The following is a 27288-nucleotide window of genomic DNA, read 5'->3' as shown; positions in this document are numbered from 1 at the left end:
AGTAAACTCCCACAAACAACAAACCAACAATGACCAGGTAATTGATTTTTTTGTGATGTTGATTCAGGGAGAAATATTGACAAGGATATTGGGAATAACTCTTAATTGTCTCCAAGACACCTTTCTCATCCACATGGGCAGGCAGACTGGGGACTAAATTGGAGTCTCAGCCACATCCAGCAATCCCTCTGTACTTCACTGGGGTAAACAACTGATACATTTGGGTTATCCTTCAGCACTTTTTCTATTCTTTACAAAGCAATACAACTATGAAGTAAAATCCCATATCAACACATATCATATGTTGGCCTACACAGTGTTAAAATATTCTTCTCATAGATGACACGAGTGTAGCATGCCATGTTGACTGTGGTGCACCTCCTTACCTGGATGAGATTGTTGGCGAACCTGACAAAACAAGGATTCAAACACTGTTCTTCCAGGATACTGTTATCGCCAGACAAGGAATAATCAATCCCAGTCAACAGCTGAGTCACTGTCGAAACCCACTCTTCCTTAGAGGATGTGGATGATACATTGTTCATCTGTTGAATGGCTTCATTTAGTGCAACTTCAGAACACTCCAAACACTGCCTGTAATCTTTTAGTTTGAGCAGGGAGTCCTGACAAAAAGAGAGAGAGAGAGTTTAATGAAACTGATCAAACTTGGACTCAGTTATTTGTGGACAAGAAACGGAACTTTTTTTCCATCCTGATCTTATCACCCAGTTAGGATGAATGCAAATAGTAAATACACATTAAAGAAGGAGAACTCAAATAAAAGTTGTAAGTGAACTGCTTGAATGAACAACATCAATATAGCTCTACAGTGCAGTGTTAATTCCACGTATCAATTTGTTTCTATAATTATTGTTGTATAGCAACAGCTCTAAAAGTTACATCCAGAATACTGGAGAAGTATTGCCACCATGGTGTCAGCATGGAACTCAGTGAAAACTATGCTGATCCGCATAAACACAGTTTACAGCCCAGGAACAAGCCCTTCGGCCCTCCAAGCCTGAGCCAATCCAAATCCACTGTCTAAACCTATCGCCCAATTTCTAAGCATCTGTATCCCTCTGCTCCCCATTCTCCTTTTTTCTAATGAAAACAATCCTAATCTACTCAATTGCTCTTCATAGCTTGCACCTTCCATACCAGGCAACATCCTCATAAACCTTCTCTGAACCCTCTCCAAAGCATCCACATCCTTTTGGTAATGTGGCGACCAGAACTGTTCTAAATGCAGCCGAACCAAAATCTCATACAATTTTAACACGACCTGCCAGCTCTTATACTCAATACCCCGTCTGATGAAGGCAAGCATACCAAATGCCTTCTTGACCACTCGATCCACCTGCGCAGCCACCTTCAGGGTACAATGGACCTGAACTCCCAGATCGCTCTGCTCATCAACTTTTCCCAAGGCTCTCCAGTTTACAGTATAGTTCGCTTCCCAAAATGCATCACCTCACATTTTCCTGGATTGAACTCCATCTGCCACTTCTCCGCCCAATTCTCCAGTCTATCTATATTCTCCTGTATTCTTTGACAGTCCCCTATGCTTTCTGCTACTCCATCAATCTTCATGTCATCTGCAAACTTACTGATCAGATCAACAGTGCCCTCTTCCAGATCATTTATGTATATTACAAACAATAGTGGCCCCAGCACTGATCCACAGTGGAACACCACTGGTCACCTTTCTCCAATTCGAAAAACCCCCTTCAACTACTACTCTCTGTCTCCTATTGCTCAACCAATTCTTTATCCACCCAGCTAGAACACCCTGCACACCATGTGACTTCGCATAAAACCATGTTGCCTATCACTGTTAAGCCCATTCTTTTCTAAATATAAACAGATCCTATCCTTCAATACCTTCGCCAGCAACTTTCCCAAAACAGACGCCAGGCTCACTGGTCTGCAGTTCTTGTACAGGGGGAACAACATGAGCAACCTTCCAGTCCTCTGGCACCTCACCTGTGTTTAAGGATGCTACAAAGATATCTGTCAGGGCCCCAGCTATTTCCTCTCTCACCTCCCACAGCAATCTGGGCTAGATCCCATCCAGTCCTGTGGATTTGTCCACCTTAATATCCTTTAGCCTACCCAATACATCTTCCTGCCCTATGTCAACATGATGCAGAGTAAACAAACTTCTATCTCTAATCTCAACATTCATCATGTCCCTCTCCTCAGTGATCACTGATGCAAAGTAATCATTGAGAATCTCACCCATTTTCTCAGGTTCGACACACAACCTTCCTTCCTTATTCTTTAGTGGACCAACCCTTTCTCTGGTTACCCTCTTGCTTCTTATATAAGAGTACAAGGCCTTTGGATTCTCCTTAATTCTGCTCGCTAAAGTTATTGCATGACCCCTTTTAGCAGCTTGATTCCTCGTTTAAGATTGGTCCTACTCTCCCGATATTCCTCCAAGACCCATTCTGTTCAGAGCTTATGTAAGCTTCCCTTTTCCCGCACAATTTCTCCTGACATCCACAGTTCACAAATCTTGCCTTTCCTATCCTTTGTTTTGAAAGGAACATGCCTATCCTGCTCTATCTTCAACCTATCTTTGAATGCCTCTCATATCAAATGTGGATTTTTCCTTCAAATAGCTGTGTCCAATCCACATTTCCCAGCTCCTGCCTAATTTTGATATAATTGGCCTTGGCCCAGTTTAGCACTCGTTGCCTAGGACCATTCTCATCTTTGTCTATGAGTATTCTAATGCTTACAGAATTGTGGTCACTATTCCCAAACAAATCCCCCACTGCAACTTCTATCACCTGGCCTGACGCATTCCCCAACACTAGGTCCAATATGACCCCTTCCCTTGTCAGAATATTGACATACTGCTCTAGAAAACTTGCCTGGACGTTCCTTACAAATTCTACCCCAACCAGACCTCTAATACTAAGTGTATCCCAGTCAATGTTGGGAAAATTAAAATCTCCCATTACCTCTACATCTTTCCATAATCTGTTTACCTATTTGTTCTTCTACCTCATGCTCACTGTTGGGAGGCCTGTAATACAGCTCCAACAATACAACTGCACCCTTATTTCTCAGATCCGTCCATAACACCTCACTGCTCAAGCCCTCCATAGTGTCCTTCTTTAGCACAGCCGTGGTATCATCCCTGACCAGCAATGCAACTCCTCCCCCCATTTTACTTCCATCCCTGTCCTGTCTGAAGCATCTATATCCTGGAACATTTAGTTGCCAATCACGTCCTTCCTTCAACCAAGTCTCTGATCACAATAACGACATATTCCCAGGCGCCAATCCAAGTCCTAAGATCATCTGCCTTACCCACTATACTCCTTGCATTAAAGTATATGCACGTCAGGCTGCCAGTTCTTTTGCATTCATCTGCTCTTTGCCTACTCTTCCCCTTGGCAATGCTAACTTTGTGATCCTTACAGTCTCCCATTTCCATCTCTCTCTGTCTTCTCTTCTGGTTCCCAGCCCCCTGCCATATTAGTTTAAAACCTCCCCAACAGCAGTAGCAAAAACTCCTCCAAAGACATTAGTTCCACTCTGGTTCAGGTGTAGTAATAGTTTGTAATAGTCCCATCTTTCCCAGAATCGGTCCCAATGTTCCACAGATCTGAACCCCTCCCTCAAGCCACGTGCTCATCCTGCTACTCTTTCATTTCTACCCTGGCGAGCACGTAGCACTGGCAAGTGAACAACTTGTTCCATTTTATAATTCAAAATTTATCCTAGACTTCACTAACAGGACTCTGCTGCACTTGAACCAAGTCCCAGATAGGAGCAGACCAAAACCAGTCAATTTCTCCAGACAGGCCAGTTCCCAAGTGCACAAAAAATCTACCTTTGCCCACAGCTAAACTGGTACAGATCCACACAGTATATTGGGTAGCAAAAAAAAAAAAGGCTGGATACAGATTCATAAGGTAGGCTTTACAGTAATCATGGCTTGGACAGAAATGCTCAGCAATGACCTACTTACTGACTATCTGACATAAATACATTCAAAATGTAACTGGTGAAACACTAGGATTACCTGCAACAGGAGAAGCTGAGCAGGTCGTTCAGGGATGGAAGCAACAAACTCCAGGGGCTTTGTTCTGCCAATCGCACCAAGGGTCAATGTGGGTCGCAGCAGCTTCACAACTTGGTCATATTCGCCCATTTCATACAAACGCTGAACCTCCTCGAGTGACTGGCACCTCTCCAGTGATTTGAGCTTCTTATCAATCTGGTATCAAAGAAAAAAAACATAATACCATGAAACATGAGAAACTGAAGGAAGACCAGTTGAAGGAGATAGACGGTTCAAACTAAAAACACCCTGAAAACATTGCAACGAGAAAACTGAACAGTACATTTTAGCAACTACAAAATCTTAGTAGGTTAAATACTTCGATGGAAAGGTTTTCCATTTAGTGTTGTTGAAGATTATGGAAGCAGATTTTAAAAGTTCTGCAGCCATCTCCTGAAATATATGGTACACAAAAAGAACTAATATGTTAAGACAGTTATGAAATGTGGATGTAAAATCATAATTTGCAAAAAAGCACAACCCAATCTGAACCAAGACCTTGAAATTCTGTCTTTCCTCTTTGCAGATACTGAATACTTACACTATTTTCTGATTATATATTTCAGATTTCCACCATCCATAATAATTTGCTTTTATAGAATCGTAGAGACGTACAGCACGGAAACAGGCCCTTAGTCCAACTCATCCGTGCCGACCAGAGGTCATAACCTAATCCAGCTCAATTTGCCAGCACTTGGCAAATATCTCTCTAAACCCTTCCTATTCATATACCCATCCAGATGCCTCTAAAATGTTATAATTGTACCAGCCTCCTACACCACTTTCTCTGGCAGCTCATTTCATAAATGCACCACCCTCTCAGTGGAAAAATTGCCCCTTAGGTCCCTTTTATATCTTTCCCCTCTCGTTCTGGACACCCCTATTCCAGGCAAAAGACCTTGTCTATTCACCCTATTCATGCTCCTCGTGATGTTGTAAACCTCTAAGGTCACCCCACAGCCTCCAACACTCCAGGGAAAACAGCCCCAGTCAATTCAACCTCTCCCTATAGCTCAAATCCTCCAACCCTGGCAACATCCTTGTAAACCTTTTCTGAACCCTTTCAAGTTTCACAACATCCTTCCGATAGAAGGGAGACGAAAATTGCACACAATATTCCAAACGTGGCCTAACTAATGTCTGGTATTACTGCCCAACTTCTACACTCAATGCACTGACCAATAAAGGAACGTATACCAAACGCCTTTTTGATTCAGTTAGGTTCCTAAGTTGGGATTGTTAAATGTGCTCTGTACAGATAATGAACAGATATAGGACTGTGCCACAGTGCATGGTGAGAGTCAAAAGGTGGTAGGGCAGAGATCTGTTTTGGACAGTTAAATCGGCATCTGGATGGGCACATGAATAGGTAGGGTTTAGAGGGATGTGGGCCAAATGCTGTTAAATGGGACTGGATTAATTTACAATATCTGATTGTCATGGACAAGTTGGACCGAAGGGTCTTCTTCCATACACTACAACTCTATGACTCTATAATAACTGCTCAGACAAATGAATTCTGGGAGTTGAATTTGGACAGGTGAAAAAACTCATGCTGGGAAATTCCAAGGAGACACTCATACTCAAAATTAAATGAAGTCGCTAAGGTGTAATCTCCAAATGCTTTGCTTCAGCATTTGGTCTTCCCAAGAATCTGCATTATTATTTACAAGGGAAGATGATATACAAGATTATAATGAATGAACTGTAGATTTATGCTTGGTTGGATTGAGTTGGTTTTCTGTTTTTCTTTGCAAATCCATTCAGAAATTTTAAAAACCTGTTTGTATTAACAGTTTTCAACAAACCAGTAGCAGTTTCACTTACACGTCCAACTGAGCAAGATCTGGGAATGGCTGGGCAAACAGGGTAGTAGCAGAAATCAACCCAGGCTGAACAGATATCTCAATGAATGGTGATAATGCTTATAGTCTGGCAGAGGTTGGAAGGAAGATCTATTGTCTTGGCAAGGCGACGTATTAGATAGCACAGGTACATTGAAGTAGTGAGATATATTATCACTTCATCAAGTGGGAAGGAAAGCAAGGAATGTTTTCTGCTTTTATTACTTAATACGTTTCACTTAAGAAATCAAATGTCTGTACCTCCTCCAATGATATGGCAGAATCCACATGTAGATTTGGCAGTCTGATAGTAAAACCATCACTATTCCTGCTGCCCACTTTAATTCCTAACGAACTGCAAAACAAACTAGTGCAGATGTCATAGCTCTCCAGAGCTTGCTCCATATCTCCCTGTGAAAAAGAAAATTGAAACATAACAGTAGTTGGGGAGAAAAGGTGCAAGAGTGCATTGCAAATTTATCCTATCATATTCATGACCATATTCAAACTAATCATTCATTTCCCGATCTCCCCTCAACCTTCCAAACTCTAATGAATACAATCTCAGGATCCTCAGCCGTGTTGCACCTGCCTATACATGTTACACCTGCTTAAAACAAATAGCAAAAGTTTGGGTCTGGGCTACCTTCTTGAAATGTTTTGAGGCGGTCTGGCCTGGTCCACAACAGACTGGGGGCTTATCCAGGGTTTGTTCTGTAGTTTCAAATTGCGATTAGACTCAGAGGCAGCGAGTGGTAGGTGTTACAGTCTTTCGTTGAGTTCAGTTGGTTTAAACAGTGCTTGGGATAGCAACGGCTCTTTCAGTCACCAGGAGTTTTCTGGGTGTGGAAGAATTGATCTTGGATGTTTTGCAAAAGGTGATGAATGCCAAGTTGCTGGAATTAGCAGACAAACTGGGGTTGAAGCTATCTCTCCTTTCTTCACGCAAGGAGGCAATTACAGCAATAGTTCAGCAACTAAATTTGCTGGAAAAGCTATCAGAAGCTTTAGAGATGGCTAAAATTCAATTGAAAATGAAGCAGCTTGAGTTAGACACAAAAGACAAGGAATTGCAATTAAAAGCAGAAGAGAGAGAAAAAGAGAGAGAGTCTGAACTTCAAAAATTGGCACTAGACAGGAAAGTCAGTTTAAAAGGATGGAAATGAAGGCCAAAGTTAACCTTAACGAAGAAGCATTGCCTAAATTTGATCAGAAGGATGTGGAAGTCTTGATCACCTCATTTGAAAATGTGGCTAAACAAACATGGTAGCCAGTGACCATGTGGGTTTTGTTGATCCAAACAAAACTTGTAGGTAGAGCTAGTGAGGTATTCACATCACGATCAGAGGAGGTATCTCGGGTGTATGAGGAGATGAAGAAAGCCATCTTAAGTGCATATGAGCATGTGCCAGAAGCCTCCAGACAACCTTGCAGGAATCTACAAAGGGACCCTGGTCAACCCTACAATGAGTTTGAAATGATCAATAATTTTGATAGGAGGAGAAGGGCATTAAAAATAGAGCAAACCTATGACTCTCAGAGATACGGTTATTTTGGAGCAGTTCAAAAATTCACTTCCTGAAATAGTGAAAATTTATGTGGAAGAGTAGAGAGTTAAAACGGCAAGATTCGCAGCTGAAATGGCTGATGATTATGAGTTTGCCCATAAAGCAAAGTTTGGCTTCCAAAATCCATTTCAATCTGTGAGGGATAGAAATTGGGGAAAAGAGAAATACTCGTGTCGAACGGGAAATGTAGATCTTGGTGAAGATAAGGCTAACTTACCTCTTGGTAAAAAGGAAACCCTTGAAGGGGAAAGACAAGTTAAAAAGCTCCGGTGTTTTCACTGCAATAAAGTAGGCCACATGAAATCAGTGTTGGTGGGTTAGGAAAAGTACTGGGCAGCCAAGTGTCAGAAAATTAGCCGGTGAATTTTGTTGGAGTGGTAACAGAAAGTACAGTGGAGGCTAGAAAGCTGTACCAGAATGTACAAGCTGGTCAGGAGGTTGGTTAAGGAGGAAGTGCCAGATCTTATTAAGCCATATATCTGCAAAGATAAAGTTTATTCACATAGTCCAGGAGTAGCAGGTAAAGAGGTTACAACATTAAGAGACACAGGATCCTCTCAATCTATGATGCTTAAAGATGAGGAGATATGTATCTCCGAAGGACTTTTGCCAGAAAAGGTACTAGTAACGGGAATTCATGGCGAGACAAAAAGCACTCAATTATGTAAAGTGAGGTTAGAGTGCCTAGTGAAGAGTAGGGAAGTCATGATAGGAGTACAGGACAAACTCTCAGCTCCAGGAATATAATTTGTCCTTGCTAACAATATCACTGATTCACCAATAGGAGTGTTGCCTACTGTAGTTGAAAAGCCAGTGGAAATTCTGGCAATTGCATAATTGCAGAACACATATTCTGGAATTTTTCCTGACTATATGGTAACGAGGGTCACAAAGTCATTGGTTGAAACAGGAGAGATCAAAGAGTACAGACAAAAAAGCTGAAGTGGAATTAGCAGATGGTTGACACAGAACAGGAGCAGAGAGATGACAAAGCAGACATCTTTGGCACAGAAAATTTAACTGAGTTACAGCAGAAAGATGAGATTTTAAAGCAAAAGGCATAACCCTCTAAAGTTGGCATACGTTCAAAACAGATTTAATGCATACTCCAAGAGGACATAATCGAAGTGAGTTAGTGACTGGAGCTCACCCATAGTAATGGTTGCAAAACCAGATGGTACTCAACACTTGTGTGGACAATCACAGTGTCAGTGCAGTTACAAAGACTGATGCATGTCTGATTCCACATTTGGAAGACAGTATTGAGAAGGTGGGACAAATGGACTTGCTCAGAGTATACTGGCAGGTATCACCGAATGGACTGTGTCAGCTTAAAGTCATGCCATTGGGCATGAAAAAAGTGCCAGTCACATTTTAGAGGCTAACCTATTAAGATCATTATTGGACTACCTAACTGTGTCATATATATCAATGACTTGGTGATTTTTCGTCACACATAGATGGAACATTTGCAGTATTTATCAGGCTTGTTCCATCAACTTGGGAAGACAGGCTTGGTGAATTTGCCACAGCCCAAGTCACGTTCCTGGGCCATGTTATTGGACACAGACAAATAGCCCCAAGGGATGCAAAAACAAAGGTAATTGGGGAGTTTCCCATACCATCGGCAAAAGGAACAGTATTATGATTCCTGGGATTGAGTGGATTTTATTGAAAATTTGTACCAAATTTTAGCAGTCTGACCTGATCCACCCACTGAATTGCTAAAGAACAGCAAGAAGTTTCAGTGGACAGCATAATGCCGAAGGCATTTGAAAGCCTGAAAACTAACAATTTAGGATTAAGGGGCTTTAAAATGATGCTTTCTTTGGATATTGATTGTTTTTTTTTAAAAAAGGGGGAAGTGTGACAATGTTGCTCCTTTAACAAGGTTATGTTGTCCTTGGCTTTTTTCTCAGCGAGGTCATAGAAGACACAGTCTTAGCCACACTTAATTATGCAAAGCCATTTAAGGTGGCTATCAATGCAAATGATGTGGGCGTCGGTGCTGTGCTCGTACAAGAAGGTGACAAGAAGATAGAAAGACCTATTGGGTATGTCTCCAGGAAACTGCACGTCATCAGCAGAAATATTCAATGGTTGAAAAGGAGATTTTGAGCTTTGTGTAGGCATTACAACATTTCAATGTTTATGTTACCAGAAACGTATCTGAGACAATCATATACAGAGGAACTTTGATTATCCGAAGGGCACGGGCAGGGAGTATTTCTTATAGTTAATCGAGTTTCGGATAATCAAATGCCGGATAAAATAGTTTAGCCGAGCATCGGGACCTTGCAATCTTGCCAGATAATCCGATATTCAGATAATCGAGGTTCCTCTGTACACAAATCATAGCCCATTGAAGTTTGTGGAGAAATTTAAGGACAAAAATGCCAGACTGTTTAGATGGTGCTTGTTGTTACAGCCATTCAGTTTGAAAATTATGCAAGTGGCAGGACAAGAAAATGAGATCGTCAACATATTATCAAGACTTGAGTGAGAAACAGAGGAATTCGGTGACAGAAGTAAAACAGACTGAAACAAAATGTTGTGGTGCATGTTTGCATGATTATTGTCAATATAATATACATGGGTGTTATAATGTACTAACAATTTAGGATTAAGGAGTTTAAAAAATGAGGCCATCTTTGGATATTGATGGGTTTTTTTTAAAAAGGGGGGAGGTGCGACAATGCTGACACTTTACAAGGTTATGCTGTCCTTGGCTTTTCTTTTCCCAGAGAGTTCATAAGAGACACAGACTCCGAAAAGTCCGATAACAGGTACTGCCTCAGGCAGATGGCTTTCAAATTAAAAAAAACTAGTACAATGAAAGGGGAGTGGCCAGTTCTCATAGCTCAGTTTACCTCTGGTTTGGTTTGGTTTTTAACAGTAGTATGGAAAAAGCTGCTGGACCCAAGGAAGCAGGACCAGGCTGGTATTCTCTCTCTGACTTCTCTCCTCTAAAACCCTGTGTTTGATTTTACTTTTTGTGCCAATGGGGGGTTAATGGGGATTGCTGCAAGTATTTGGAACAGCATCATTAAATTGGTATAATTTGTTGGATTTTCAGATAGGTTACGTTATTCGGTATTCTGTTCTCTTTTGCTTGCATTTCATTCGGTAATCTTGTAGGCAAATTGTGTTTATTTAAAACTGCGTGGTTCGATTAATTGCGTCCCTCCTGGAATATCTGTGTTACACCAGCCTAAAACTACTTGCAAAGTTAGGGTCTGGGCTACTTTCTCAAAATGTTTGGAGGGGTCTGGTTTGGTCCATAACATAAGTTTTATGCTACTACTGGTCTGTACAATATCTGTGCCGGGTGATCACAATTATAACTCTGATAGCAAGAAATCAGAAAAGTACTGCATTTCCCAGTATGGCTACCAATTCAGGCTACCAGGCCCATAAATTTGTGTTGGAAGGCAAAAGGCATTTTGCATTGCAAAATTTCTCCTTTGCACCACAACTTGCAACCTTGCATGACTTGATAGGGCAGCATACCACAGGATTAGCAATTACCCATCATCTTGATATTTTAGACATATTCTGGCTAACCACAAGGTGTTGATAAATACCAAGTTAGAACTTGGCATTCAAGCTAAAGCTTGATCAGATTGATCCCACAGCAGCATAAACAAAGAAATGAGCATTACAATCGTTAACATTCAACACAAAATTTTATAGTCAAAGAGCATATTGTGCTTTGTCATCTCAATCTGCAAGCAGAAATTCAAACAGGAACTGAAAACTCTAACATTATTGTTAAGAATTCATAATTTGAGATTAAATTAGTGATCATTTAGAACACAGATTAATCAAGGACAGCCAGCATGGATTTCTGCCTCAGATAGGAAACAGTAGACAATATTTGGCAAATTATTTAAATATTAGGAATTGGTACTCTCATTCATACAACATCAGCACAAATACAAACCTGCAATGCCATAAATCTGGCTTTCAACCAGTAAACTTGAACCACAAAAACCAGCCAGTCATTCTCAAACAGATCCCTCTGTGAGGAAGTGAAGGCCAATTGAATCAGATCTCCTAAATAATGGCTGCCTGGAAAATCAGGCCCTAACTGTGCAGCAGTGTTGCTGGAAGAACACTTTCGAGGGGAAACTGCAAGAAAGAAACCAAACAGATTAAATGCAAACAGGAGGTGGGTTCCCTCGACGTATGTAAATAAGAAATTGTTTTCCCAAGTACCACCAAAAGAATGCCTTCCGAATCAAACTTCCTTATCAAAATTAAATATAACACACAGGATTTTACAACTTGGACAATCTCCCCCCATAGGTTACACTCAACAAGAACACTGCAATCAGACAATGAATTTTTTGATGTCAGTAAAAATAGTTTAATTAGAAAAGGGATAAAAATATTAATTTAAATTAATAGTTTAATAGTTAAAATTCTGCACTAGATTTTTTGTGACCATTACATCAGTTGAGGAGGGGCTTCCAATTAAAATAAATGAAAGTCAGCACGTTAAAGACAGAAGCTAAATCACCCCAGTACAACGCTGGAATCAATGGATAAGTAGACATAGAATGGAATACACAACCTAGTTAGAACCATTTTAATGTTATGGGGCACAAGTCAGATTGGAGTGAGTCAATAAGGTGACACAGAGATTCATAACAAACGTGACAAACTAGGAACAGGATGGTTTGCTAAATGCCTAATACACATAATACAGTGATTGGAGACAAGGCACATTTCTCAAACAGACAAGTGTTGTCCCATAGGGATCAGTCCTGAATTCATTGCTGTTCATCACATACCTGCAGTTTCTGAGTCCACATCATTATGTACGATAGCAAAATTTGAAGATGATACAAAATTAGGGGGATAAAACTGATAATTTAAAGGACTAAAAGATGATCATGAAAATGACCTACAGTGTTTCAAACCGAATTTGATATAGCAAAGTATATTAGGAGGAATAAGACTACTTATTCTTAGAAGATAAGAAAGTAAATGCTGCAGAAGAGAAAAATGAATTTAAGAGTAGAGATATGTAAATCATTAAATATGTTAATGTAAATTGATATAGAAGTGTTATTCAATTCTAGAAAATTAGAATGAAAAACGCAGGGAGATAATTTTACAGGGCTTCCCAAACTGTGGGTCGAGAATCCAAGAGGGGTCATGAGATAGGATTCTGAGATCACAAGCTCCCAGGCAACAGAGCTCCAATTACGTGTTAACAGTCACAAGGTCTCTTTAAATCCTCACGTTTTGTGATAGGTGCAGCCTAATTGGCCAATCTTTTACAACTGATTCCTGCTCCAAATCAGCCAGGAAAAAGGTAGATTTTTTTTAAATCTTGAAGTTTAAACACTAGCCTCCATCTCTGGCCTCATGGCTTTGCACTGCAATTGCAAATTTGAAATAAACCGATGTACCATCAATTGCAAATTGGAGCAGACAGTTTTGCTCTTCAAATATCCTGTGCGGGTAGAAGGGTTTCCTAACTTTGCGTCATTAAGATGTGAGTTTAATTTCTGGACTGGCTGCCCTGGTTCTAGACTCCCTAACTTATGGGAATAATGTTGCTCCTGGCGTGTACCCATGAACATCTTGACAAGATCCCTTCACATTCTATTTAATATACACAATCTTTCTGCTAAACATCTTTTAATTCCTTTAAAATATTGCCTTAATTTTTCATGTTCAATTCTGAAAAAAGGTTCAGACCAGAGAGTTCAAAAACAAAGTACTTTCAGTTTATACATACAGATTGACCCGCTTCTTTTTAAAATGGTGCACTGCTTTATTACAGATTGGAAACATTGGCAGCCATTTTCTTAAAAAATGCAATGGAATGATCCTTAAAGTTATTACCATTTTAATGTTCAAAGGGACTAACACTGAATTACGTAAGGGGAGATTCAAATCTGTTGACACCCCTTAAAAAGGATGCAGCCAGCCAGTTTCCAAGATATGCTGCAGTAGTACACGTGATATCTTTCTTCAGAATTCTTCTTTTTTTTTGGGGATAAGGACGGAGAAAGCATAAGAAACCTGCAGCTTCTCAGTTAAAGAGAACACAGCAAAGCGGACATCTCTGCTAATTAGAAAGTTCCCTTGATAGTGCCAAAAAACCTGTTGCCTTGAACTCCTTCTGAAGATGCAGCATCATTGTAGCACCTGGCATGTATTTTGAATATCCCAAGGATTCACCCCTAAAGTGCAGTCACAAATGTAGACAATCGTGACAACCAATTTTCATACAGCAATATCCCACAAACTTTAACCTTCACTTGGTCAGTCATCAGTTCTGGCTAAATGACTGTTTTGCGATGCAGAAGGCAAAGTCATGATAATTGGTCAAGTTTTCACTTAAGTGCTGAAGAGGTTCACATCTGTTAAAAAGGTGGTCATTTTGGACAGTAGTTTTATTAATTGCAATGAATAGAAGCACCAGGATAATTTGAAGTGGCATTAAAACAAATAAAATTCAATAGTTAACTATAAACAACTAATTCTTTGTCTTCAAAAAGAAAATTGCACATTTGAAGTAAGTGCTTCTTACCTGTGGTACTTTTGGACTTTGTCAGAAGCCACTGATCAAGCTGTAGTTCCATACACACTAAGCACATCACCATCATGTCCTGAAAACAAGAGAACATTCAGAAATACAGGGAGTATTAATATTCTATAATATTCAAACTGAGCACTGACTAAGAATGATAGTTAAAATAGATTAGGTTCCCTACAGTATGGAAACAGGCAATTACGCTTAACAAGTCCACGACGACCCTCTGAACAGCAACCCACCCAGACCCATTCCCCTACCCTATATTTACCCCTGACTAATGCACCTAACACTATGGGGAATTTAGCTTGGCCAATTCACCTGACCTGCACATCTTTGAATTGTGGGAGGAAATCGGAGCACCCGAAGGAAACCCATGCAGATACGTGGAGATTGTGCAAACTTCACGCAGTCAGTCGCCTGAGGTGAGAATCGAACCTCTGAGCCACCATGATGCCCCATAGTTATTTTTGCAACTGTTTAAATAAAAAGGCAATTTCAATTGTGCATTCAATGTGATTGAAGGTAACTACCCTTAGAAATATGTTTCATCACACAAAGTACTTTTCCAAATGTTATTATTCAAACTACTCCTTTTCAGCAGGTGTCATAAATCTAGAGCTTAGGATCTTAGTTGATACCAAATAGAGATATTCCTACATAAAGGTTTTAAGGTGGTTATTGAATTGCAAGATAATCAAGGACAAATCAAGGACTAGGGTGGCACAGTGGTTAGCACTGCTGCCTCACAGCGCCAGGGACCTGGGTTTGATTCCCGCCTCGGGTGACTGTCTGTGTGGAGTTTGCACATTCTCCCAGTGTCTGCGTGGGTTTCCTTCAGGTACTCCAGTTTCCTCCTACAATCCAAAGATGTGCAGGTCAGGTAAATTAGCCATGCTAAAAATTGTCCATAGTGTTCAGGGTAAATGTAGGGGTATAGGTCTGGGTGGGTTACTCTTCGGAGGGTCGGTGGGACTTAGAGTCATAGAGATGTATAGCATGGAAACAGACCCTTGGGTCCAACCTGTCCATGCCGACCAGATATCCCAACTCAATCTAGTCCCACCTGTAAGCACCCGGCCCATATCCCTCCAAACCCTTCCTATTCATATATCCATCCAAATGCCTCTTAAATGTTGCAATTGTACCAGCCTCCACCACATCCTCTGGCAGCTCATTCCATATACGTACCACCCTCTGCGTGAAAATGTTGCCCCTTAGGTCTCTTTTATATCTTTCCCCTCTCACCCTAAACCTATGCCCTCTAGTTCTGGACTCCCCGATCCATGCCCCTCATAATTTTGTAAACCTCTATAAGGTCACCCCTCAGCCTCTGATGCTCCAGGGAAAACAGCCCCAGCCTGTTCAGCCTCTCCCTGTAGCTCAAATCCTCTAACCCTGGCAACATCCTTGTAATTCTTTTCTGAACCCGTTCAAGTTTCACAACATGTTTCCATTTTACTTGTGTCTGTTTGTCCTAGATTCCCCAGCCGGGAACTTTGTAGTATCTACTCCATCAAGTCTATTTCAGAATCTTGTATGTTTCAACACAATCATTTTTTATTCTTATAAACTGCAGAGAATATTGACACAATTGTACTCATCCACTCGTCATTGACAACCTCAACCCACAAACTGATTTACTGCTATATCACTTCCAAGATAAACCTAAAACTGTTAAACCAAGTATGGTCTCACTACAGCCCCATACAATTGCTGCAAGATTTCCTTTTACATATACTCCATTACACTTGAAACAAAAGCCAACATACCATTTGCAACTGGGACAACTTCACACTATATGCCATTACAAAAAACATTAAACAATTTGTGCAGGTTGCTTGTCCCTTCAAGATCTGTCCTTACCAATTAAAATGTTAAATTATAAAGTTATAAAATTCTTTCATTTTCTTTGCAGCAATTCAGTACATAAATCAAAAGAAAAACGCTGATCTCCACAATTAAAAATTGTATTTGTATTAACGTTCCTGTACACAATCAATGGAATCTAATATTGGTCAGATCTTTAAGCTGCATCTGCAATATATTTTGTGTATTACATAATAGTATGTGTAGCAGATGAATGAATGGAGAAGAGAATTAATTGAGGAGCGACAAAGAATCGGGGTGCTGCTACGTAGACACATTTCTATTTTCTAGAACTGTTAAAATTCATATGATGTACGTTCAGTCACCATGTTGTTAAGGAGGGAGTTCAAGTATTTTGACTTTGTGACACTGAAGAAACAGCAGTATATTTCCAAGTCAGCGTGGGAGATTCTTGGAGAGGAACTTGCAAGTGGTGGTGTTTTTATATAACTGTTGCCCTTTTCTATATACATGGTTGGGTTCATGAGCTTGGAAGGGAACCTTTGCAAATGTCTGCACTGCACTTTGTAGAAGATTCACACTCCTGCTGCTGAGAGTCAGTGGTGAAGTGAGTGAGTCTTAGTGGATGACAATCACCCAGGCAAGTGAAAGTATTCCATCATAATCCCAACTTGTGTCTTGTTAGATGGTGGACAGGTTTTCGGAAAATGGGGGGTAAGTTTACTGTTGCAGGATTCCTAGCCTCTGACATGCTCTAGTAGCCATTGTATTAATCTGGCTAGACCAGCTCATATCTGGTCAATGGCAACACCCAAAATACTGATTGTGGAGATGTTGGGCCGAAGGGCCTGTTTCTATACTGTAGGCAATCTAATCTAATCTAATCACTTAGTTGTGGTTGCCATCAAGATCTCATAAACTACTGACATTCAATGTCCAAGCTGATTACTGAAGAATGAGCGAGGTCCACGTTGGGACTAACAACATAGGCAAAGCTAGGGTGGAGGACCTGTTTGGGGATTATCAAGCGCTAGGAAGGAAATTGAAGTACAGGTCCTCAAGGGTCATAATCTCCAGATTACTGCCCGAGCCACGTGCCAATTGGCATAGGGATAAGAAAATTAGGGAAGTAAACATGTGGCTGAGGGATTGGTGTGGGAAAGAGGGGTTCCATTTTATGGGGCATTGGCATCAGTTTTGGAACCGGGGGGGGGTCTGTACCGTTGGGACGGTCTCCACCTGAACTGATCTGGTACCAATGTTCGAGTGATAAATAGGGTGGTCAGTAGGACTTTAAACTTCTGAGCTGGGGGGGGGGGGAAGGGAAAATGAAAGCGACAGGGAGTATGGAGTTAAATGGAAAGATAAGCAGGAGGATAGCATGCATGCAGGTGGATTTAACCTTGAGGCAGATTAGGAATGCAACAAAAAGGAAGGATAACTTAGGACATCTTATGACTTCCAATATCCCTAATGATAAGAACGTTAGCATTAAGGCACTTTACCGGAATGCTCGTAGCATTCGTAACAAAGTAGATGAACTAACGGCACAGATCATCGTGAATGATTATGATGTGGTAGGCATCACAGAGACGTGGTTGCAGGGGGTTCAGGACTGGCAGTTAAACACCCAAGAATTTACAACTTATCGAAAAGACAAGGAGGTGAGCAGAGGGGGCGGGGTGGCCTTGTTAGTTAAAAACAAAATTAAATCTATGGCACTGAATGACATAGCGTTGGATGATGTGGAGTCTGTGTGGGTTGAATTGAGGAACCACAAAGGCAAAAAAACCATAGTGGGAGTTATGTACAGACCTCCTAACAGTGGTCAGGACCAGAGGCGCAACATGTACCGGGAAATAGAGAAGGCATGTCAGAAAGGCAAGGTCACAGTGATCATGGGGGACTTCAATATGCAGGTGGACTGGGTAAATAATGTTGCCAGTGTATCCAAAGAAAGGGAATTCTTGGAATGCTTACAGGATGGCTTTTTGGAACAGCTTGTCATGGAGCCCACAAGGGAGCAGGCTATTTTGGACCTAGTGCTATGTAATGAACCAGACTTTATAAAAGATCTTAAAGTAAGGCAACACTTAGGAAGCAGCGATCATAATATGGTAGAGTTCAGTCTGCAGTTTGAAAGAGAGAAGGCAAAATCGGATGTAATGGTGTTACAGTTAAATAAAGGTAATTATGAGGGCATGAGAGAGGAACTGACGAAAATCGACTGGAAGCAGAGCCTAGCAGGGAAAGAGCAAAAATGGCAGGAGTTTGTGCGTATAATTGAGGACACAGTACAGAGGTTCATCCCCAAGAAAAGAAAGATTATCCGGGGAGGGATTAGACAGCCATGGCTGACAAAGGAAGTCAGGAAATGTATCAAAGAAAAAGAGAGATCCTATAAAGTGGCCAAGAGCACTGGGAAATCAGCAGATTGGGAAGGCTACAAAAATAAACAGAGGATAACAAAGAGAGAAATAAGGAAGGAGAGGATCAAATATGAAGGTAGGCTAGCCAGTAATATTAGAAGTGATAGTAAAAATTTCTTTCAATACATAAGAAACAAACGACAGGCAAAAGTAGACATTGGGCCACTTCAAACTGATGCTGGAAGGCTAGTGATGGGAGATAAGGAAATAGCTGGAGAACTTAATAAGTACTTTGCGTCAGTCTTCACAGTGGAAGACAGGAGTAATATCCCAACAATTAAAGGGAGTCAGGGGGCTGAGTTGAGTATGGTTGCCATTACAAAAGAGATAGTGCTAGAAAAGCTAAAAGGTCTTAAAATTGACAAATCTCCTGGCCCCGATGGGCTACATCCTACAGTTCTGAGGGAGGTGGCTGAGGAAATAGCGGAGGCGTTGGTTGAGATCTTTCAAAAGTCACTGGAGTCAGGGAAAGTCCCGGATGATTGGAAGATCGCTGTAGTAACCCCATTGTTCAAGAAAGGATCAAGTCAAAAGATGGAAAATTATAGGCCAATTAGTCTAACCTCGGTTGTTGGTAAAATTCTAGAATCCATCGTTAACGATGAGGTTTCTAAATTCTTGGAAGAGCAGGGTCGGATTAGAACAAGTCAACATGGATTTAGTGAGGGGAGGTGGTGCCTGACAAACCTGTTAGAATTCTTTGAAGAGGTGACAAGTAGGTTAGACCAGGGAAACCCAGTGGATGTGGTCTATCTAGACTTCCAAAAGGCCTTTGATAAGGTGCCACACGGGAGGCTGCTGAGTAAGGTGAGGGCCCATGGTGTTCAAGGTGAGCTACTGGCATGGATTGAGGATTGGCTGTTTGACAGAAGGCAGAGAGTTGGGATAAGAGATTCTTTTTCAGAATGGCAGCCGGTGACAAGCGGTGTCCCGCAGGGTTCAGTGTTGGGGCCGCAGCTGTTCACATTATATATTAATGATCTGGATGAAGGGACTGGGGGCATTCTAGCGAAGTTTGCCGATGATACGAAGATAGGTGGACAGGCAGGTAGTACTGAGGAAGTGGGGAGGCTGCAGAAGGATCTGGACAGTTTGGAGGAGTGGTCCAGGAAATGGCTGATGAAGTTCAATGTGAGCAAATGCGAGGTCTTGCACTTTGGAAAAAAGAATACAAGCATGGACTGCTTTCTAAATGGTGAGAAAATTCATAAAGCCAAAGTACAAAGGGATCTGGAAGTGCTAGTCGAGGATTCTCTAAAGGTAAACATGCAGGTTGAATCCATGATTAAGAAAGTGAATGCAATGTTGTCATTTATCTCAACAGGGTTGGAATATAAAAGTAGCGATGTGCTACTGAGACTTTATAAAGCTCTGGTTAGGCCCCATTTGGAGTACTGTGTCCAGTTTTGGGCCCCATACCTCAGGAGGGACATACTGGCACTGGAGCGTGTCCAGCGGAGATTCACACAGATGATCCCTGGAATGGTAGGTCTAACATACGAGGAACGGCTGAGGATCCTGGGATTGTACTCATTGGAGTTTAGAAGGTTAAGGGGAGATCTAATAGAAACTTACAGGATAATACATGGCTTGGAAAGGGTGGACGCTAAGAAATTGTTTCCATTAGGCGGGGAGACTAGGACCCGTGGGCACAGCCTTAAAATTAGAAAAGGTCAATTCAGAACAGAAATGCGGAGACATTTCTTCAGCCAGAGAGTGTGGGCCTGTGGAATTCATTGCTGCGGAGTGCAGTGGAGGCCAGGACGCTAAATGTCTTCAAGTCAGAGATTGATAAATTCTTGATGTCACAAGGAATTAAGGGCTACGGGGAGAATGCGGTTAAGTGGAGTTGAAACGCCCATCAGCCATGATTAAATGGCGGAATGGACTCGATGGGCCGAATGGCCTTACTTCCACTCCTATGTCTTATGGTCTTATGGTACTGGAGGATAAGTGGCACCTATAAAATCTTAACTAGTATGAAACTGTGCAAGCCATTTTCTGGGCTATGGCCTCCCTCCTGGTGAAGGAACCATTTTGCAGAAATGCCCCTCACCCAGCTGATCAATAGCATTTGGCATGTAGCTGTGGGAGGCTGTCTCGCACATAGATTAGTTCCTCTCTTACTGTGATGCATTGCTGGTATGTGTAGCCTAATTGCTACAAGGTGCCTCCTCTTGTTAATTAGCTTCTCTCTCTCTACGATATATTGCTAATATGTGTTGTTCCCCTAATTAAGGACATCTGTCCTGCATTTATCACAGATCTCTGTAAACAGCATGTGAGGTGATAACTTGCAGTCCTGTTTATTTCTAGAGCATGTAGCTCTCTCTGACCCTGAGAGCTGACCCCTGATTCGGTACTTCCTCGGACCATCCTGACACTCTGTAATTAATGGTCAGCCTGTGTTTCAGCCTGGTCTTGTTTCCTATGTAATCTTGTAACTTCCTGCCGTACTCCAGAGTTCTGCCGAGCCATACTTAGGACATGGACTCCCCATGATGCATCATGTAATAAACTGGTTAATGCTCAAGGTCTGCCTCTCGAGACTCTCTTCAACAGAGACAGTGTTTGCTGAGTAAGAAAACCCCAAGGATGAGTAAGCACCTACCCAGAGGAGTGATTTTAAAATCTGACAGACTTATACAGTGGCTAAAAATAAAATCAAAATAAAACATAAAAATAAATGCTTCCTGCTGCATTCAGAACTCTGCTTCAGTTGTTTCACATTCTCCCCACCTAGAAGGTTAACTCCCAAATGCAAAGTATCCCAGACTATACCAAACCTTAAAATTTCACCTGAAACCAGTAGCTTAAATCAACCCTTAGATCTAGTGCTCCCCAAAATATACAAATTATGCAAGATGGGCCAGACAAGGATTTCAAGTGTTATTTTACAACAATTCAAATCTAGAAGTTTGAGGTAACATTTTTAATGCATGAATCTCCAAATAATGTATCTGTAATACAAACAGTGAAAAAGTAAACTTTTTTAACTTAACACCATTACAAAGTAAAGATTTTTGCAGTAGAGTAAATGTATTCCTTTTCCCACAGCTCCTAAATTTTTAAAATTTTCTTTGCCATTTCCAATCATTTTAGATGTGAGAGATGAATTCCTTTCCTGTAAAGTTGATACAGGACTACTATGTTACACCAATTTAAACTTTTATCCCCCAAGCACTAATCAACATTAACATTTACATAAGTACGTGGGTTAAGGCTTTTCTGCATTCATTCATAGGCTGTGTGCTCCACTGCCTGACTGAACATTTAATGTTCCATCCCTGGTTACCCTTGAGAAAGTGATGGTGAGCTGCCTTCTTGAACCACTGTAGTTTATTTGGTGAACTTTACACAGTTCCAGAGCACTGCTAGGAAGGGACTCTCAGGATTTTTAGTTCTGTAAATAATGTTTTAGTAAAATTATAGGAGGTCGACCATAAAAGTAATAGTCAAGTGATTGAAATTCACTCTCTCCCATCATCTTGCTACCTAACTCTTTATGGCAGTACATCGGCTGATCAGCATTGCCAGGTCATAGACTATTCCCACCAACTCTACTCACCAAAACTACCACAAGTGGAACCATAAAGGATTTTTATTATTCTGCACTGACATGAGGGACTGTACAGCCACTTTTGAGGAAGTTAGTCTGTATGAGGGTAAGTCTGTATGAGGGGAAGTTTGACCTCAATGTCAAGCGCGTGCTAAGTAGAAACAGTTTGGATTTTTTCGCCAAAGCAGGTTGGAGGCTGGGTGCCACATGGACTGAGTTGGAAAACCGTTGCTCTGAACTTTTTTTTCCTCCATCTGAGAATTTATTTTTAAATTTGACTTTCTTTACTTCTCTTTTTCCCTAGAACTGTAACTGAAGAAGCTGTACCTCAGGACCTTTGTACCTAAGATAGCACCGTAAACAGCAACTTGTACACTGAAAAGCTAATTACAATTCTAATTTGACCTCGACATGAGCTGACCATAATTCATGTACATACAGGATTCATTTTTCAGGAAGAAGCATGCCACGTGGCAACATCCCAAAAAATAGTTCCCTATTTTGAATAATCCACGTCTTGAAGATTGGTCTGGCCATGAAACAATCCAATTACACATCATAACAAAGCTTTCTAACAAAAAGGTGCCAACATCTATAGATTCATACTCAGAAAAAGTCAATGTATTCAGAAAATGCAGTGAGAAAATTGAGGGAGCATTGTTTTACAAAAATCAAAAGACAACTGAAACAAGGCCAAGACAATTTAACTTTATGGCAGTACCTTGATGTGCTGGTTGCTGCATTCTCTGAGGATAGGATTAGGTAGGCTACTGCAGTGTTTTCTCCAGCTGTTATAGATCGAGAGAACTACCTCTGCCAGTCCAGGGGGCCATTTTGCCAAGAATTTCTGACCAAGCGCTTTTAAATATTTCAACATCAAATCTAGTATTCCACCATTCTTCAGATTGTTCAGTAAAAACATGTGAACATCTTGTTTTTCTGTGTGCATAAAATTAAAATTTAATGTTACAATGGATAAGAGCTCATTAATACACTAGCCAGCATTAAATGTGGTCAATTCCATTCCAAGTTACATGACACACACACACGCAAACACACACACACGCAAACACACACACACGCAAACACACACACACGCAAACACACACACACGCAAACACACACACTGTGCTTTGCTGTTTTGCAGATCTCGAAAGGTAAAGGCAAAAATAGTTAGCTCCAAACTACCAGTGAAAAATGAGAGATAGGCATCAAAGGAGATCTCATTGCAGAGATTGAACTTCTTTCAAAGAACTGTTAAAGACTATTCTTCCACTGCTGACCATTTTATAATCACCGCAGACCAAATGAGTAACTAGTGTAAAAGAGAACACAAAAGGCTTATAAAAATATGCGTAAAAAATTTATCAAAAGGAACATTGGAGCCAATTAGAAGTTGTAAAGGAGATTTTCTTATTGAGACAGAGGGCATGGCTGACGGAGTCTTTTGCATGTATTTTCACCAAAGAGAATGCAGTAATAAAAGATGGAGGTATTAATGACATTGGATCTATTGGATCGAAGAGATTTATGTCAGTGTGCAACATAGAAAAGTCATCCAGCCCAGATGCTATAATAGTTTACTGAGGAAAAGGTGAAAATGACAAAAGCTCTAGTCACAAACTTCCAGTTGTCCTCAGATACAGATGTGGAGACAGGAGATTGGAAAGTTCAAACAATTAACAGAACCATTTCAAAAAGGGAGAGGGGTGCATCCTGCAACTGAAAGTCTCATAACCCAATATTGGTACAACTCTTAGCAAACAATGAAGAACAAAATTAGTAGACATTTGGGAAATAATGGATTAATAAATGAAAATCAACATAGCTTTATTACAGACCAATTACAGTTGACTAACTTGATTGAATTATTTGAAGTGATATTTTTTGTTCACTTGTGGGATGTGGGTGTCACTAGCTGGCCAGCATTTATTGCCCAATCCCTAGTGGCCCTTGAGAAAGTGGTGATGAACTGCCTTCTTGACCCACTGCAGTCCACATGCTGTAGGTTAATCCACAATGCCATGAGGGAGGGAATTCCAGGAATTTGACCCGGAGACAGTGAAGGAACAACAATACATTTCAAAGTCAGGATAGGTGAGTAGCCTGGAAGGGAACTTACAGGTGGCAGTGCTCTCATGTATCTGCTGGGTTTGGAAGGTGCTGTTTAAGGAGCCTTGGTGAATTTCTGTAGTGCTTTTGTAGATAGTACACACTACTACTACTGAGCATTGGTGGTGGAGGGAGTGGATGTTTGTGGATATGGTGCCAATCAAGGGGGCTGCTTTGTCCTGGAAGGTATCAAGCTTCTTGAGTGTTGTTGGAACTGCACTCATCCAGGCAAGTGGGGAGTAATCCATCAAACTCCTGACTTGTGCCTTGTAGATGGTGGACAGGGCTTGGGGAATCAGGAGGAGAGAGTTAGTCACCGCAGTATTCCTAGCCTCTGACCTGCTTTTGTAGCCACCCTGTTTATGTGACAAGTCCAATTCAGTTTTTGGTCAACGATAACCACCCAGGATGTTGATAGTGAGGGATTCAGTGATGGTAACACCACTGAATGTCAAGGGGCAGTAGTTAGATTGACTCTTATTGGAGACCATCATAGCCTGTCATTTGATTGGAGAGAAGTGATAAGGAAAGTATGATTATACTATTGATTTATTAACAAAATTTAAGTTCATGGAATTAAACGAGATAGTGTGTTAACAGATATATAAATTGGCTAAAGCTTGTGGCACAGTGTTAGAACATATCCAAACAGGTTGATTACATTTTTTTATTTACAAAATTGGCTAAGGGATTAAAAGTAGAAAGGAACAGTGAACAGTGTTCATCCAAACTAAAGAGAAGTATACTGTGATGGCTTTTTTAGGATAAGATTACATTAGACAGAATATAATTTCAAAGTTTATACTTGAAATGAAACATTACATGAAACATAGCAGATAGAATAGAAAAGCATATTATTATTTAAAAAGAGATTGTAGAATATAGTATATGGAGGGTTCGGAGTGCCCTTGCACATGGCCACAAAATAAACAACCAGTATAGCAAATAATTGGGAAGGGAAATGGAAAGAATGTTATTCCAAGGGAGTGGAGTATAAAAATAGGAAAGTCCTGCCAAATTTGTACAGGGTTTGTAATGAGCTGTACCTGGAGGACAACACAGGTCTGCTTACTGAAGGAATAATATTCTTACATCAAAATCAGTTCAGAGAAAATTCATTCAGATGATTCCCGAGAATGATCTTATTGCTGTCATATGAGAAAAGACTGAGCAGGTTGGTTTTAAACTCAAATTTTGAAGAATGGGAGGTGATCAAAATCAAGAAGAAACTTTATAGTTGCATAAAGAGAAAGCGGGTGGTCAGGAGCAATGTTGACTCTCTAAAGACTGAAAGTAGGGATATGGTCAGTAACTATGGGAAAATGGCAGACATGTTGAATAATTATTTTGCCTCAGTATTTACAGTAGAAAAATATTGGAATAGGGACAAGGAGCAAATAAAATGAAAGAAAGTAAAACATCGATAATGAGGAAGTTAATTGAACTAAAGAGTGACAAATCTCCAGGACATGCAGTTTCCATCTGAGGGTGTTGAAGACATTGTAAACACCCTAACTACAATCTTTCAGTTATTGTTTATATGGACTTCCAGAAAGCATTTGATAAAGTCCTACATCAGAAACTGTTAACTAAGGCAGAAGCCCATAGAATGGAGAACAAATTATTGATGGACTCTATGACTAAGTGAATGGGCAAAATTGTGGCAAATGGAATTCAATGTCAGCAAGCATGAGCTTATCCATTTTGGACTGTAAAGGATAGATTAGGACACTTTCTGGACTCTATGAAGTTAGGTACAGTGGATGTCCAAAGAGATTTGGGATTCAGTTGCACAGATCTTGGTCATGTCATAAACAGGTGCAGAAAATAGTCAAGGCAGTTAATGGAATGCTGGTCTTTATATCAAGAATACTGGACAATAAGGATTGCTTGGATTAGGCAAAAACTTTGTTAGACCCCACTGTGAGCAGATCCAGACACCACACTTTAGCAAATTTATATTGGCCTTGGAGGGAGTACAATGTAGGTTTACAAGAATAATATCTTGACTTCAGGGGTTACGTTATGACGAGAGATTATACAAATTAGGCCTGTTTTCTTGAGAATTTAGAGGGTTGACAGATGATCTGATGAAGGTCTTCAGGATGTAAACAGAAAAGACAGGGTAGACAGACATAACTGTTTGGAGAGTCTAGAACTAGGGGTCACAGTCTGAGCATTGGAGCTAGAACTTCAGGAGAGATGTTAGGAAGTACTTCTACACACAAAGGGTGGAAGAGGTTTGGAATGCTCTCCACAAGTGGCAGTTGATAGTGGGTCAGTTATTAATATTAAATCTGGGCTAGATTTTCTTTTGTTAAACAAAGGCATTAAGGTGTATGGACCAAAGACAAGTAAATTGAGTTAGCTCACAGATCAGCAATGATCTAAATGGTAGAATTGGTTCAACGGGCTGAATGGCCAACTCCTGTTCCTGTGTTCCTATAGTGAAACATACAAGATTCTGAGTTGGCTCAACACTAGATGGTAAAAGGATATTTCCTGGTGGATGCTGCTTATAAATAAGGTGGGTACCATTTATACGGAGATTAAGAGGAATTTCTTCTTTCAGAGGGTCATTGGTCCTAGGAATTCACGGAGTCATTAAACATATTCAAGGCTGGATTAGACAGTTTTTGGCTGTAAAGGGAGTCAAGGGTTATGAAGGAATAAGGCCACAACTGGATCATATTGAATGATACAGCAGGCTTAAGAAGTTGAAGGACCTACTCCTATGTCTTGGGATTTTAGGAGATAGTTTCCAATCAATCTGTTCAGATGTTATGTCACACCTCTGAGCAGGTGGGACTTGAACCCAGGTTCCTAGTCCAGAGATGGGGATATTACACTGCACCACAATAGATCCTTTTTAGGATTTTATGCAACTACTGAGTTAATTGCCTACTTGCATCATTAGGTAGCCCCCAATCATTGATAAGAACATAAAGCTCAGCTAGAGTAAGAGAGATCAGGAAGCATCTATAGAAGGAATCAGAGTTAACATTTGAAGTCAACAAACTTTCATCCTTCCACCCAAATCTGAACCTCCTTGCAGTACATCAAGGTAACCTGCATTTCTTGAAAGGTGCAGGGTAGCTGCTTTAGATTTCGAGTTCACTGGGAATAATGCTGTCCAACAATGGCTGCCCATGATAGTGCACATGGTTATTGGACACTGTACCCTGGTCCTCAGTAAAGCAGAGATTATCTGAATCTGCACGGCAGGAGGGCAGCAGGCCGCCCAGACACATTATGGAAAGACAGTTGGGGCACAGTTATCCATGAAGTCAATGGCAGGACTTTGGCCTAAGAAAC

The 27288-nt window shown here is 40.8% G+C and overlaps 1 protein-coding gene across 5 annotated transcripts in view; it reads right to left on the bottom strand.

The window, feature by feature from the left end:
* The window catches only part of cabin1 (calcineurin binding protein 1), a 513604-nt gene that overhangs the window by 453143 nt on the left and 33173 nt on the right, over positions 1-27288 (bottom strand). For all 5 annotated transcript variants that reach the window (XM_088000226.1, XM_088000222.1, XM_088000224.1 and 2 more), the window contains exons 11-16: positions 22583-22800; positions 14041-14119; positions 11434-11621; positions 6184-6333; positions 4040-4234; positions 387-623 (exon numbers count right to left, since the gene is read on the bottom strand). In XM_088000226.1, coding sequence (XP_087856352.1) covers positions 387-623; positions 4040-4234; positions 6184-6333; positions 11434-11621; positions 14041-14119; positions 22583-22800 — 1067 coding nt within the window. The remainder of the gene's footprint in view (positions 1-386; positions 624-4039; positions 4235-6183; positions 6334-11433; positions 11622-14040; positions 14120-22582; positions 22801-27288) is intronic.

Source organism: Chiloscyllium plagiosum, unplaced genomic scaffold, assembly GCF_037043375.1.
Source record: "Chiloscyllium plagiosum isolate Xiang-an unplaced genomic scaffold, Cpla_swu_hap1 HiC_scaffold_24, whole genome shotgun sequence".
NCBI lineage: Eukaryota > Metazoa > Chordata > Chondrichthyes > Orectolobiformes > Hemiscylliidae > Chiloscyllium > Chiloscyllium plagiosum.
This window is presented reverse-complemented; position numbering and strand designations above follow the sequence as displayed.